At 42.5% G+C, this 15,580-nt stretch overlaps 1 protein-coding gene across 2 annotated transcripts in view; it reads left to right on the plus strand.

Moving 5' to 3' along the window:
* Nucleotides 1-279: 279 nt before the first annotated feature.
* Nucleotides 280-15,580, plus strand: part of LOC108715905 (LHFPL tetraspan subfamily member 4 protein) — a 94,319-nt gene continuing 79,018 nt past the window's right edge. For both annotated transcript variants that reach the window (XM_041561759.1, XM_018261444.2), the window contains exon 1: nt 280-1,151. In XM_041561759.1, the coding sequence (XP_041417693.1) occupies nt 746-1,151 (406 nt within the window). In that variant the 5' untranslated portion in view covers nt 280-745. The remainder of the gene's footprint in view (nt 1,152-15,580) is intronic.

Consider the following 15,580-nt stretch of genomic DNA (forward strand, 5'->3'; position numbering starts at 1 on the left):
AGCTGCAGGAATATAGACAGTACAGTAGTATTAGGAACCCAAGTGAATTCTGGTGTATTTTCAACTGAAGTAGGTGTCATATAATATTTAAATCTATATATACTACAGCCCTGCCCGACTGCTCGAGCATTAAAGAACCGCTTTCTGTCGTGCGCTGACATTTAGTAAGTGGCAAACTGTCATGCTCTGGGCTGGCAGTGATCGAATCTCACAGCGCATGAGATCAGAGCGTTTCAAAAAACCCAGGGCTGCCTTGGAAACCGTTCCCTCTATTCTCTCCCCCAAATCTGCATTGCCTCGGGAGCGCGCCTGGGAACGGGAGCGCGCAGCAGTCAGCAGAAGGAATCACAGAGCAAAGATGGACTCCCAGCAGCTGCAGAGAGGGATCAAGCCATCCAAACCTCTGCCGTGCAGTTAATGCTGACTGTCTCTCTCCTTACAAATGGCAGGGGATTTTGGCTTCATCTCCCACTCCTTCCCTTGGTATTCCTTTGTCTCCTAGACGTATGCTGCTTGCAGGGACCCTGCTCTTGCACATTAGCTGCCTCTTCAAAAGGAATCCCCCTGTCTCCTTCTGCGTCCTGGGCTCTTAACTACTATTGGCATCCAAAAAAAAAAAAAGCATCTGGCCTGGCCCCCATCACCACATGAACTGAATGCCAAGGGGTAATCAGCTTGGGTGGGCGCACACTCTCAAGGGGTGATTTATTGAGTCCAGAGGAGAAGCTGATCGTCTCCAGCCAAGATGTTGCCTTCACAAGAAGCGTCCAAGCTCTACCATGACAATTATATGAGGAACTCCAGAGCCATAGGGGTCCTTTGGGCTATATTCACCATCTGCTTTGCCATCATCAATGTGGTGGTCTTCATTCAACCCTACTGGATAGGGGACAGTGTCAACACACCTAAGCCAGGCTACTTTGGCTTGTTCCATTATTGCGTGGGAAACGGTGTGGCCAACAGAGAGTTAACCTGCCGGGGATCCTTCACCGATTTCAGCACCATCCCTTCTGGAGCCTTCAAGGCAGCCTCATTCTTTGTGCTGCTGTCCATGGTGCTGATCCTGGGCTGCATTACCTGTTTCGCCCTCTTCTTCTTCTGCAACACAGCCACTGTCTATAAGATTTGTGCTTGGATGCAGCTCTTTGCAGGTAAATGAACGGGTTAATAATAAAGGGCACAACTGGCTGCCCATTGGTTGAAAGGAAGAACTGCAATTAATTCCATGGCACGTTTAATTAATTAAAGAGCACTTGGGTTTTGCTATGGGCTGCATGACAGTCCAACCTTCATTATGCACACTTGTGTTTAAGGGAGGTGGAGGCATGCCCCTCTTACATCTTTCCAGCTGGTGCTGAACTGCAATTTCCACCATCCTCCATTGTGGGATTCTAAAAGTTGTAGTTCAGCCGCAGCTGGTCAATGGAAATGAAATTGATGTATTTCAGTTGGAAAATCTTCACAAGGAACTTTGCACAGGGCACAGGTTATGAGGGCACTATTGCGTTGGTTTCAAGCTGGATAGGTTATGTATGACCTTTCAGACAATATGCTCTCTAGTGGGAAGCTTGTTTTGTATCCTTGGGCTTGTCCTTACTCCAAAATCTTGGTGTGTATTGTGTTCATTAGTCATCCTGGTTCTACTGACAGAAAGAAAACCTTTGTTGGAGTGGCAAATATAGAAAATGTAATGTTTGCTGATTGGCTGCAAACCTCAGGGTGCTGTAATGCAGCAGATATATATTAGTCTCATGGATGCAATGTACCTCTAAGTGTGTAATTTCATTAGGAATTCAGAGATAAGCTATTAATAGTTTTTTAGTGTCCCCCTGCATCACACAATGGGAGAATTAAATGGATATCATATATTGTAGCTTTTACATAGTTAAGAAGACTGAAAGTAATAAAGTAACAAGTCCGTTATATGGAGTCCCTGAAAAACCTTTAGTGCGGTGGTTGAACCAGAGTATGAAACCCAAAGTGGTGAAATCTCTGCCCATTTTTGAATCTGCAACTCTCATCACCACTCAACAGTAGAATGCCTGAACTTGTAGCCCTACAACCAGAAAGTCATAATGGATTCCCTGACCAAAAAAGTGATAAACAAATAACCCTACTGCCCTAGTTACGTTTTGCTCTTATGAGTCCAAAATGCCAACTGAAAGCTTCCAGGGTTCATATATTCCGTTTGTTTCATTACTCACACAGTTGCAATGAAGCCACCAAAATACTGTATCTGCCGTGTAGATTTGTTTCACATTGGGAATCAATTGGTTTACTAATATGTTGCAGATATATAATACTTTGTGGCCACTTTGACCCATTAATCATTTACAGGGAATTCTCTGTTCTTAAAAGATGTGCTAGACTATCACTTACTGTTGTGTCTCAAAAGCACATTGTGGCCTTTAGAGATTTATTATTTGCATTACTCGTGCTTGATTGAATTGAATAATTTTTTGTAAATGTCTCTTTTTCTTGCTCTGGATTTGAATGTGTAAATTTTACGCTACAGAAAGGCAATGGTGCAAAAGGGAAATGCTTGAACCCATTCTCAACCCCCTGCAATATTACAGATATATCTAGTACAGGTATGGGATCCGTTACCCGGAAACCCGTTATCCAAAAAGTTCCAAATTATGGAAAGGCCGCCTCCCATAGACTCCATTATAAAGAAATAATCCAAATTTTTTAAATGATTTCCTTCTTCTCTGTAATAATAAAACAGTAACTTGTACTTGATCCCAACTAAGATATAATTAATCCTTATTGGAAGCAAAACCAGCCTATTGGGTTTATTTAATGTTTACATGATTTTCTAGTAGACTTAAAGTGTGAGGATCCAAATTACAGAAATTTCTGTTATCCGGAAAACCACAGGTCCAGAGCATTCTGGTTAACGGGTTCCATACCTGTAGTATAAAGCAGAGGGAAAGATACGAATGCAAGTTAAAACAAGCAACACTGCAGAGTTACATATTTTTATGCAATAACTTTTATATATTCATGAGTAGAAAACAGACCTTTGGCAGTAAACCCTTCCTGAGCCTGATAAAAAATACTAATTAACCAATGGAATTTTGGTTGCAATGTGGGATTAAAGAGTAACATGACCATAGTGTGTCCTGCCCTGTAACCCGTAGCAACCAATCACTAGTCAGCACTCACAGGTCGAGTGCAGCGCAATTACTGAAAACTAGCATCTAGATGGTTGCTATTGGTTACTGGACTGGGGAAAGCATTTCTACATGACTGCACTGTAAGTAAAATCCTGGCAGGTTAGGACAATCCTCCCTGTAACAAAATCACTGCTGGTCTGCCTCTGTACAAAGGAAGCAGACCCTGCCAGGAGGACAGGGGGGAGAGTTGTATGGGGGCCCGGCCACGCCACACTTACTTGATTAGCCGGGCCCCCATCTTTCTGAGAGTTGCTGACTTCGGGAAGGCATGGACGTTTAAGAGCCCCTGGCCACCAATTTTCTTATAATGTGGGGGGGGGGCTGGCAACCAATTTTGGCCACCAATTTTTTTTTCTCATGTGGGGTCCTAGCCACCAATATTTTTTAATGGGGAGGGGGCCCTTGCCACAAATGTTTTTTTCATGGGGGGGCCCTGACCACCAATATCTTTTTATTTTTTATTAACATGTGGAAACCCTAGCCACCAATATTTTTTTTGTTTTTTTACTGTGTGGTGGGGGGCGGACCTGTGCGGTGGGGAGGGCGGACCTGTAGGTGGGGCCGGCGGTGGGTGCAGCTCAGGGGGCCCAGGAAATTTTGTTGTATGGGGCCCTGTGATTTCTGATGGCGGTCCTGGGTATAGGAGTCCAGTGAGACCCTAATTAATGAGCCATTTGAATATATATTGGTAAAACAGGACAACCTCTCGATATTTGGGGGGGTCCTAAAATAAATTTGCTGTGGGGCCCAATAATAATTACTCCACTGCCTCTGTGAATGGGATTTGGCATTGGTTGCATTGTGTACCTGCCCAGTCTCTAACAGTCTCTTATGGGGTAAGAAAGTATAATTGAACTTTACATTTATTGTTCAATCATATTAGCTATGTCATATTAGCTATGTCCAGTTGTCCACACTTCAGCCCCCCCCCCATACACACACAAGCAACTGAACTGCAACTTACCAATGTTTACAACGTTTCTTTCCGTTTTGGGCTCCAGCTCCAGCCCTAGGCCCATCTTCTTGTACTGATGCTCAGCTACATGACTGTGTGCATTATGGGAATGCATAGGAATAGTAGTTAATTGTTTATTCTTTTGGGGGAATGTAGTGGCAGAATGATGCGTTGGCATTGTTGCACATATATTGTAGTGCTGTTTGTTGTATGTAGAACCTGTAAGCACCCCATGCTCTGATTGGCTACTGGTTAGTTATAGCCCCATACAAAGGCAGATTCTTCTTTAGCTGTGGTGGGTCAAGTGGCAAAAGTTTTGATGGTCCCCATTATTAATTAAAATACAATGCATTTGATTGTTGGCAGAAGCTACAGGTTATACTAAAGGACCAGATGAACTTAAAGGAATTCTGTCATGATTTTTATGATGTCGTTTTTATTTCTAAATTACACTATTTACACTGCAAATAATTCACTCTACAATATAAAATGTCATTCCTGAACCAGAAAGTGTATTTTTCTAGTTTTTATATTGGTGTGTAGGTGCATCTCAGGTAATTTTGCCTGGTCATGTGCTTTCAGAAAGAGCCAGCACTTTAGCATGGAACTGCTTTCTGGCAGGCTGTTGTTTCTCTTACTCAATGTAACTGAATGTGTCGCAGTGAGACCTGGATTTTACTATTGAGTGCTGTTTTTAGATCTACCAGGCAGCTGTTATCTTGTGTTAGGGAGCTGTTATCTGGTTACCTTCCCATTGTTACGTTGTTAGGCTGCTGGGGGGGTGATATCACTCCAACTTGCAGTACAGCAGTAAAGAGTGACTGAAGTTTATCAGAGCATAAGTCACATTACTTTAACAGAGCAGACTTGATAGTTCTTAAAATTTCCCATGTGCCAGTCTTCAGTTCTCTGGACCCGATGATGGAAAGTTGCACATTTCAAGGGGAGGGGGACTGGGGCAATGAGCAGCGGCAGGCCTAGGGGCACCCGATATTTTAATCCAGTCCTGAGTTGGCCCAGGTTCCAGTACAATTTGCCTATACAATGGTCATTCCTCATTTCTGTGTGGGAGCAAAGGGAGGGAATGATAGAGGAATATGTAAAGAGAAGAGACTAGAGAGTGTGAAGAGGCTTGTGGTCTAAGGATTTATGGTGGGTCCTTTGCACCCCAGTAGAGTACTGGTTCTGTTAACGTTTAAAGGTAAAATACTCTACAATGTTGATTACTATTCTATATTATACTATACAATGTTTATTAGCTATAGGTTAAATAAAGCACCACCCCCTTTGTATTTGGTAACATGTAAATACACAAAACGATCTGTGCTTAAACAATGAAAAACATCAAATCATTTGTCCCCACGCCCAAACAGTACAAACCTATGCTAACATGCACTGAAGACACACAGAGCTACAAGTAGCAGCTACAAAATACTCTGCCATAGACAACACTGAGAATTTCCTCATCTAAAACACGTGTAGCGTCATAGCAAAGCCAATTATCACTATTGTCTATTTTGTAGCCGTGACAAGAAGCTGCTACTAGAAGCTCTGTGTGTTTTCACCTTAAGGGCTCTTACACACAGGTGTTTTTTTAATGCATGCTGAGCGCGGAAAAAAACACATTTATTGTGTTTTACTGCTTTTTTTAATGCAGTTAAGCGTGTTTTTTCCCATTCTAAGCACAACCCTCTATTCTATTGATAGCTGAATGAGTGTCAAGTGCAAGGAAATGCAGCATGCTGCTTCTAAACAAATGCAACTCAGAATGCTCATGAGTACAGACAGGCAGAATATAATGGAATCAATTAGCAAATGTGTTTATTTGCTCTCAAATCTGCGTTTAGACATGCGTTAGACGCATAAAAAATGTGTGTGCCCGTGTGTAAAACCCCTAATGGAGCTCAGCCTTGTTAGGAGGTCTGACTGGGGGTGCTGGGAACACCGGGGTCGCCGCATTAGGGCCCCCTGCCACCCCCAGGGGCCCCCAGCCCAAGCCTCAAATCCCCCTCTGTCCTGCTTACTCCCCTCCCCCGCACTAGCATGGACCTTTTTCTCTGCATTTTTTTTGCAATCGCACAGGGGCAGGTCACAAAGGAGCGCCGGTTTTTTCCCGGTGTCCCGTCGGTCCAGTCCGACCCTGCTTGTCAGTTGCATTTTTACAATAAATTAGCCAATCAAGTTCCCAATTTGTAATCACAAACCAACAGCGGTTTCAGTATGGGGAAAGGGATCCATGGATTCCCTTTATAGACATGTGGACATTATAAGATTTAAGTTTAGGGGAGAGAGAGTTACACCCTACGCCGTTTGGCCACTGACTGAAGCAGCTGCAGATACAAAGTGGTCGCATTTATTTGAATGTAAGTTACTTAATGGACTGTGTGTTGTCAGTGTGCTAATGACTCGTTCAGAACATGCTGAGATTCTGGCGTGCCGTACCGTGGATAACAATGGGACGGGAAATTTGATGGAAACCCAAGTTAACGTCTTGCGTAGCTTTAGCCACAGGCTGTAACAGACATGGGGAGAATGTGCAGTTCACCTGAAGTTGTTTCTTATTTGCCTTTCTATTCCATTTCTGAGGTTTTCTATATTTCATAAAGAACATTTTCCCAGGCTGCTGAGGGAGATGGTATTTCAGTTCGGCTTTACAGAGGTCTGTTACTCTCCAGCTTTTATTGAGATAAGTTAACGGCATCCTGAAGCTGCCCCCACAGCGCTGGGTACCCATTCATTGTGTAAATATCTTATATGAAGTAATGTTGTACAATTAGTATGGTCAGTTTGTGGCCCTTTGCTGAACTGTTGGACTACAGTCTTCAGCTGGAGGGTGGTTCTGGGGGTAAAGAATTAATACATTAAAGGTATGGGATCCGTTATCTGGAAACCTGATATCCAGAAAGCTCCGCATTATGGGATGGCTCCCATAGACTCCATTTTAATCAAATAATTCTAAATTTTAAAAAAAATAATTTCTCTCTGTAATAATAAAACAGTACTTTCTACTTGATCACAGCTATGGTTTAATTAATCCCTATTGGAGGCAAAATAATCCTATTGGTTTTAATTAACGCTTAGGTAATTTTTTTAGTAGACGTAAGGTATCAAGATTCAGATTACAGAAAGAACCCTTATACAGAAAACCCTAGGTCCAGAGTATTCTGGATAACAGGTCTCATACCTGTAAATTGCACTGATTTGTGGAATTGTCCATTGTTCATGGGTGGACACCATATTCCACCCCACCCAATGCATTTGGTGCCAGGTGGGTTCCATATCTACAGGTATAGCTGGTCATGCTCCTCTATATAAGTGGTCTTTTTTGGTTCAAGCCCCCTTTGGGGTTCATCATTTGTTCAGGTCCCCCCTCTTATGACATAACTAGGTTACTTACATACAGTATATTTTAAAAATAAACTCTTTTAGGCCATTCCGCCATAATTCCAATAATATCAAGGATAGCAAATAAGCCTTCACCTTAAATTAACCTTAAAGTTGGGCTTCTATGAGCTTAAATAGGTATTCCCCCGGAATTTCACCCTAAATGGCTTTCAGGCTTGTATGTATGTATAACTTTATTTGAAAAGCGCTGTTAAGGAGCGGCAGTGCTGTACAGTGCATAAAAGTACAATATATATATATATATATATATATATATAAAAGTATACATGGGGGAAACAAATCACATAATAAATATATACAGAATCATAGGACAAAGAACTTAAGTGCTATGTGGTAAGAGACATCGTGGGAAGGAGGTCCCTGCCCCGTAGAGCTTACAGTCTAAGTGCTTGGCCATGGTTTGCATTTTGGGCTTTCCTGCTCTGTAGTTTTATGGATGAAGCTTGCACTTCTTTGAATCATGGGGCCAATATTTGAGGTCAGGTTTGCCAAATTTAGAAGCCAATAATCTAGATCACCCGCTATGTGCTCCACCTGTCTTTATATTATAGCTTAAAATGAATAATTCTCTTTATACAGCTTACATGGCATAGCTAAAGGAGTCAGTGAACGCATCACTTAGATGTGACCCACACTTTATATAAACAACTTATTACAAGCTATTCTGCACCCAGTACTTCATAGTAAAATAAAATACGAATTAACTTGTCATTAAGAACAAACCGCTTAAGTCAGAATGAACAAGAGCCATCAGACGAGGGTCATTTCTTGCTCTTTATTGCAGAAGAGATCCAAGAAATTGCAATACAAACAATATTTCTTCCAGGTAAACCTTGTCTTTAGAAAGAAATGAAAATGGACCAGTGGAATGTCCACCCTGAAATAAGGCTTAGGTCCTTCCTATCCTTTTTGGGTCCCATGTTTAAAGGGATCCTGTCATGGGAAAACATGTTTTTTTCAAAACGCATCAGTTAATAGTGCTACTCCAGCAGAATTCTGCACTGAAATCCATTTCTCAAAAGAGCAAACAGATTTTTTTATATTCAATTTTGCAATCTGACATGGGGCTAGACATATTGTCAATTTCCCAGCTGCCCCTGGTCATGTGACTTGTGCCTGCACTTTAGGAGAGAAATGCTTTCTGACAGGCTGCTGTTTTTCCTTCTCAATGTAACTGAATGTGTCTCAGTGGGACATGGGTTTTTACTATTGAGTGCTGTTCTTAAACTGGCCATAGATGCAAAGATCCGATCGTACGAATCATCGTACGATCGGACTTTCCCATCTCCCGACCCGCCACTAACCATTCAGATCAAAGTCTTTCCATTCCGATCAAATAAAGTAGTAAAAGAACAGATCAGCAATGTTCTGCCCCTGACAGCAATCGTACGATATCTATGTCCAACCAAAGCTGGTGACAGTCTCCCACTGAAAATTGTACGATCGGCAATACACGCAGAGATATTATCGGCAGCCGACAGAAATTTTCTAACCTGTCCGATCGACCAAACGACCGATCTCCGCCGGGCGAAAAATGTCGGGACTCTCCACACACGGTTCGAAAATCGTACGAATCCTCGATTCGTACGATCAGATCTTTGCGTCTATGGCCAGCTTAAGATCTACCAGGCAGCTGTTATCTTGTGTTATGGAGCTGTTATCTGGTTACCTTCCCATTGTTCTTTTGTTTGGCTGCTGGGGGGAAAAGGGAGGGGGTGATATCACTCCAACTTGCAGTACAGCAGTAAAGAGTGATTGAAGTTTAGCAGAGCACAAATCACATGACTTGGGGAGCTGGGAAATTGACAATATGTCTAGCCCCATGTCAGATTTCAAAATTGAATATAAAAAAATTTGTTTGCTCTTTTGAGAAATGGATTTCAGTGCAGAATTCTGCTGGAGCAGCACTATTAACTGATGAATTTTGAAAAAAATGTTTTTTCCCATGACAGTATCCCTTTAAATAGGCATCAATCACAGTAAATTGGGGGGCTGCTTGTGTACCCATCATTTAATTTGAAGGTGTCATAATTGCTAAAGATATAACACATGTGAGATATGAGAACATATTAGACTAAATACTTGTCCTAACCTTGTGTTCCAGTGTACTTCAATGTGCCACATGATCAGTTTAGGTAACATATGCATTAATATACATTGTACTATCATTTTTTACATGAAAATCTGAGACAAAGCTACACAATTAAACTACGAGGAAAGTATCGGACATGAGTCTTTACAAGTATACAGTGGCATAACTTGGGGACTACGGCCGCTGGCACTTACCTTTGGGCTTCAGTGTGCACCACAGTGACTCCAGCAGTGACTCCATGCACATGGGGTGGCTTTGGTGGGTCCTACTGGGGGTGTAGTCACACCCGCTGCTCCCCTACTAGTTACACCACTGCAAGTACATTAGATGACAATATAGCTGGTTCTCACTTTTCCCATAGAAATGATCAAAGGACCAGAGCCTGCATTAGACCCCCTTAGTGTAGGTGGTTCTTCACAAGAGAGAACACAATGGAGTTGTGTAATGCACTGCCGTGGGATGTTTGTGATGGCAGATTCTATTAATGCCTATAAGAGTGGCTTGGATGTTGGGCAAGCAGAATACTGAAGCTATCTGAATCTCATAAAGTTATTGGTATAGGAATTGATATAACATATAGATAGAATTATATATCAACTGTCCATAGTGATGGCACTCACATGATTGATACAACGCCAACGAAATATGATAAAAAAAAAAGTTTATTTACAGTTTTGGGATTATTATATGTATGACACACTGTGTATTCATTATTATAGATATTGGAACCTTGTAATTAGTATTGGAAAGTGACTATGATGTTTTGAGTTTGCTATGTATTATGCATATGAAAGGTGTGTCAATTACATGTGTTTTGCTTTATAAAGGTCATGATGTCGTGACAAGTGATGATGCTTGAGAAAGGGGCGGGAGCCCCGAAACGTTGCCTGTTTGACTTGGTAAAATCCTATTTTGAGTGTTTAAATAGGTCTTTATACATATAAACATATGAGTATACATGTGCACTGGAAGAGCCAAGTTTGACTTTTTCTTCTTTCTCTTTTTCAACTACATTAACTATGTAACAATGAAGCTGTGAGAAGCCCCTCATATAAGTTATTTGTTTTAATAACCCTACAATTTAAATGGGATCTATTATATGCTAATCACATTGAGTCCAATAGGGCAGTTGGATCAGACACTGGATCCCTATTGGCTAAAAGAGGCATTGACCTTTGCTTGAAACTAGTGTAGGTACAAGTACAATGACTTTATTGAGAGGTGATTACAGCTTCATTATTGCCTCTCTTATAAAATCGAATTCATTTATCAGGATTCATTTCCCCCCACAAAGTCTCTTCTACTGCTCTTTACTGGAAACCAAAAGTGCACCTCATGGTCTTGATGGAGACTTACCAGTAAAGAGCAAGAATTACTTATATTCTTATATCCCGCTGCGCCTGTGCTCTGCACCTAGCTATGACAGAGTGCAACCAGGCCCAAATTTCCCCCTTGGGCTCCCCTAGGCTGCAGGTTCCTTGCAAGTGCATTGCCCACCGGACCTGAGCATGCATCCGAGCACACCCATATGCATCCCCAGTGCTTCTAAGGGTAGGACTACATGGAAGTTTCCGACGCGATGCAGCAAAACGCATGCGACGGAACTAAGGTAAGAGATAGAAATGTCAGACGAAGTCGCATCGTTAATCCGACGCGACACGACTGTCGGATGCAGACGCAGCATGCAGCTTCTGCATCCTGACAGTCGTGTCACGTCGGATCAGTGATGCGACTTCATCCGGCATTTCTCGCATTCGTTTTGTTGCAGCGCATCGGATGGTGTTGGAAACGTCAGCATGCTTTGTGGCCTCACCACAAATCTGGGCCTGGGTGCAGCCAAACTCAGAAGGCACCACTTACATATTAGTCTTTGAAAGTGACGTCTGGTATAATGACATAAATGAATCAGTATAGGCAAAGCCCAGAAAGATATGAGGATCACCTACTTTTCTCTAATAGTAACCAATGGGCGAGACACAAAAAGGAAAGTACACAGTTTATTTTTATTTGTACCTGAAGAAAGAAACAACTCCCTAGGTTAAAGGGGAATGGTTTAGCCACAGTATTGTTTCAGTATTCAGACTATTGGGGAGTTTAATAAGCTGTATTGCATGCAGTTTCATGGACTGCGCAACTCCAGTTGTCAGTTAGTGGCAGCCTGAGTTTAAGGACATCTCTTGGCTTGAGAGCCCCAGTGACTTTGATTAATGTACTGTACTTGTGTTCCCAGACAGGTATGTTCTGAGATCCTTGCCGTGAGGATTTGGGTCATGCCACTGGTATGGAACATTGTGTTAACCACTCAAGTGCTAGAGGCAATCAATTAGTGCAGGGGTTTTAGATTTGCTGTTCTCTAAGACTTCAACTCCCAGCATGCACAGTAGTTGTACCAGTAAACAGGTGGTGTCAGGGATCCCGCCCTCAGGCTTTATCCTACTGAACTGCAACTCCCAGCGTTTACACTCCGTCTTCTCGAATTCCTATCTTGGGTGATTTCATGCTCGTGCCCCAGACTCAACAGTGATTCCCTAATGACTGTATCCATTCCGTCTGTTAAGCTGTCATCACGTATCCATTTTGTGGCATGTTTAAGGCAGTACAAATGACTAGGTGCAGCTGCTAATTGTAGTGCTGTTTGTCTGCAACATTTCGTTAGCACTAATTAGCATTGCAATGAGTTTATCTGCCTCCCATTTAGGATTGGGCGCATAGGTGAAGCAGCCCTGTAAGCAGCTTATGTGAGTTACATGTGATTTTGCTGGGGAATTCGCATGAGAAGCCTGAAATTGGCTGCACCTGAATGCAGTATTCAGCCTGCGGTTTTTAAGCCCCTATGGTATATATTGGAATATATTGAGCTGGTAGCATTGCTAGTTATTACTGCAGTCTCCACTGCCATTTGCTCGTCTGCTTTGTTCTATAGGGACTACTGATTTCTTACAGAGATAAAGCACCAAGAGAAAACCGCTTGCTTGTTGGTTCATTAAAGTGAAAGCCTTTTTAACCTCTGCCGTTCAGCATGGAAATTGGAACAGTGTCAACCCTAGTTTGTTGTATTAGAGTGTAAGCTCTACAGGGGCAGGGACTGATGTGAGTGATGCTTTCATAGACCATCCTTATTGTTAACCAAATCTGTTTGGACAAATGATTAGAGCGCTCATTTACTGTCGGTGAGGCCGGGTGCAAAGTGCAAAAACAAGTGCAAGCTGCCATGTTTTTACTTGCTTTACACCATTCCATCAGTGTCTGAGGCTATAGGTCCTTCCACTCCATGTCATGAATTCCTCAGTCAATGGCAAGGAACAAACCAGCGCATTACATTACCTTTACCCAGAATTCAAAACGCAGGCGTCAAATCGGATGCAACGGAAATAAGTGAATGCATTGTCGGATGGTGTTGCATCGTTGATCCGACGCTACATGACTGGATGCAGACGCTGCACACTGCATCTGTATCCGACAGTCGCGTCGCGTTGGATCAACGCTGCGACACCATCCGACAATGCATTTACTTACCTTATTTTCGTCGCATCCGATTTGATGCCTGCGTTTTGTCGGATTGCTCCAAAATTGCCAGTGGAGTTCCTCCCTAAGTGTTGGTCAGTACAAGCCCTTATTTGCAGCCATGCAGCATGCATCTAAATTAATTGCCAACTAGCCATGCAGGACATGGATTCAATATGTGGCCTGTATAAGGGCTCTTATACCCTGCATTGAAATTTCCTGCATGTCACCGCAGGAAAAAACACAGTCTATTCTTATTGGCCTGTACTGATACAATTGCATCACAGGTGTGGTGGAACACAGGAAAATCCAAGGTGTTAGAGCCCTTAAAGGGGTGAGTTGGCACACGTATTTGAGGAAGGTCAGATTCATAGTGATCATTAATATAGTGATGTATTGAAAAGAATTGTAGTGCAGGATTTCTTGCTCTTTACACACATTATTCTTGGCACAAAAGGATAAATCCTTCAAGACATACATTTCACCCACCAACATTTATACATGGACTTTTATTGTGGATTTTTTTGTGGATTTTATGGCCCAAATGGATTGTGTAACCCAAATTGACTTTTGTACAATATTTTATGAATGCAATGGACATCTTTAATGATCTTTATTGCAGGCACTTCAGCAACAGACTTTTTGAGCTTGCTTTTGAACTCGTATGGATGTATATCACTTTGATTGGGTTAATTGTATCCCGGGCGTGGGAGGATTTTTGTAATCCTCACTCCTCCTCCCCCCCCCTCCATTTTAGGCTTGATAAAGGGCCTGGAGGGGCTCAAAATGTTGCCCTTTTTGCAGAAACACATGGGCTTAATAAAACACCAATTTCACTAAGCAATCCATTGGTGTGCTTCTGTATTTCTTACTACAAGCTACTGTAGGTACAAGTGGCACTGCATGCTCTTAAGGGTAGCACAGGTGGGCTCAAGCTCTCGGTACCTAGCCGTCGATTGGCCAAATTTTGGAGCCCTTGATTGCTACTTGTGCTGCACCTCTGTCATGATATATGAGCCCTAAAAACGACAATATTATTTGGTACAGATTTTTTTTCACCCTAAAAGGGCCCTTCCACATTTTCATTCCTGCATCTCCTTGCATCAAGTTGTGTTCCAGCTGCATTTGGAGATTAAATGTGCCTTAACAGCCCAATCAGGAAGCATGTGCTTGTTCCTGCAGACCCCAGTGGTGGAACGCATGAAGGATTAACAGCGGGGGGACGCAGCAACAAATATGTTTATTGGCCCTAAGAGGGATCTAAAGATGGAGACTTATTTTAGCTTAAGCAATGGACCTTTATTAACTGACATGGATTCCCTGGCAGTTTCCTCAAGCTAAAATGTTAATATTCATATCAGTAAAGATTCCAGTAGCTCTATGGGGATATTCTGATCCTCGTTTAATGTTGGTGCCTCTTTATGCAAGTCAGCTCTTATACCTATAGCCAATGTTAATAAAGAATCTTTCAATAATTCAGGAATCCTAGGGAGCTTAATGGGTGACAGAGCAGGATAAAAAAAACAGAATAGAACAGTGCTGAACGTTTCTTGATATCAGTTGCCCCACCTCAGCCACCTGCTAGGATAGAAGGGAAACAAAATATTCTGCCTCTGAGACAGGAGGGTCTTTGACCAAAAACATTTCCCCATAGTCCTAGTTTTATTTTAGCATTGACTTATTTAACCAGCCAGGTGCCCAACCTATGCCTGCCTCTTATGTGCATTGCAGAGTTAGGATCTACATATGGTGCAGGTTCCTAAATATTTTTGTGTACATTCAACGTAATGTTTTGCACTGGATCAGACAGATAATGCAGTTTTGCTCCTGACAAGCAGCACAAGCTGCTCAGTTGCACTATATTGCAGGTGAAGGTTAATAAATTTAGTTGTCCAGCGCAATTGTAACCCCAACAGCAGGAAAGGGGGTGGCAAATGCTGAGCAGTTCTGGCTGGTCGTCTTATGTTTCTATACAACTAACCAAGCAATATTAGTAGGCACAGAAGACAGGTATGAAAAAGAGAGGATTAACCCTTAACCCTTTCCATGCTGTAGTTTAGGGAACTATGGTAGGCAACTTGTAGATTGGCTGAATGAAGGTGCAGTGGTTGCTAAGCTGCACTGGAGTCCTAGGTTTGATTCCAACCAGGGCCTTGTCTGCATGGAATTTGCTCTTTCTGTGTCTGTGTGGGTTTCCTTCCACATTCCGCAAACATACAAGCAGGTCCCTAGGCTCCTATAGCATTGGCTGAACAACTGGTGGCCTGCCAGACGCTTGTCACAAATCCGGCTCAAAAATTGAGTTTGGGGACCCAGGTGCACCTGTGCCTGGCAACTACTAGTTTCATTATTGGACTATAGTATGTGCAAGTGGATAGTAAGGCCCTTGGGGGCAAATTCACTTACCGGCGATGTGGCTAAGCCAAGCTAAGCCAGCGTTACATC

This window comes from Xenopus laevis, chromosome 4S, assembly GCF_017654675.1.
Source record: "Xenopus laevis strain J_2021 chromosome 4S, Xenopus_laevis_v10.1, whole genome shotgun sequence".
NCBI classification, from domain to species: domain Eukaryota; kingdom Metazoa; phylum Chordata; class Amphibia; order Anura; family Pipidae; genus Xenopus; species Xenopus laevis.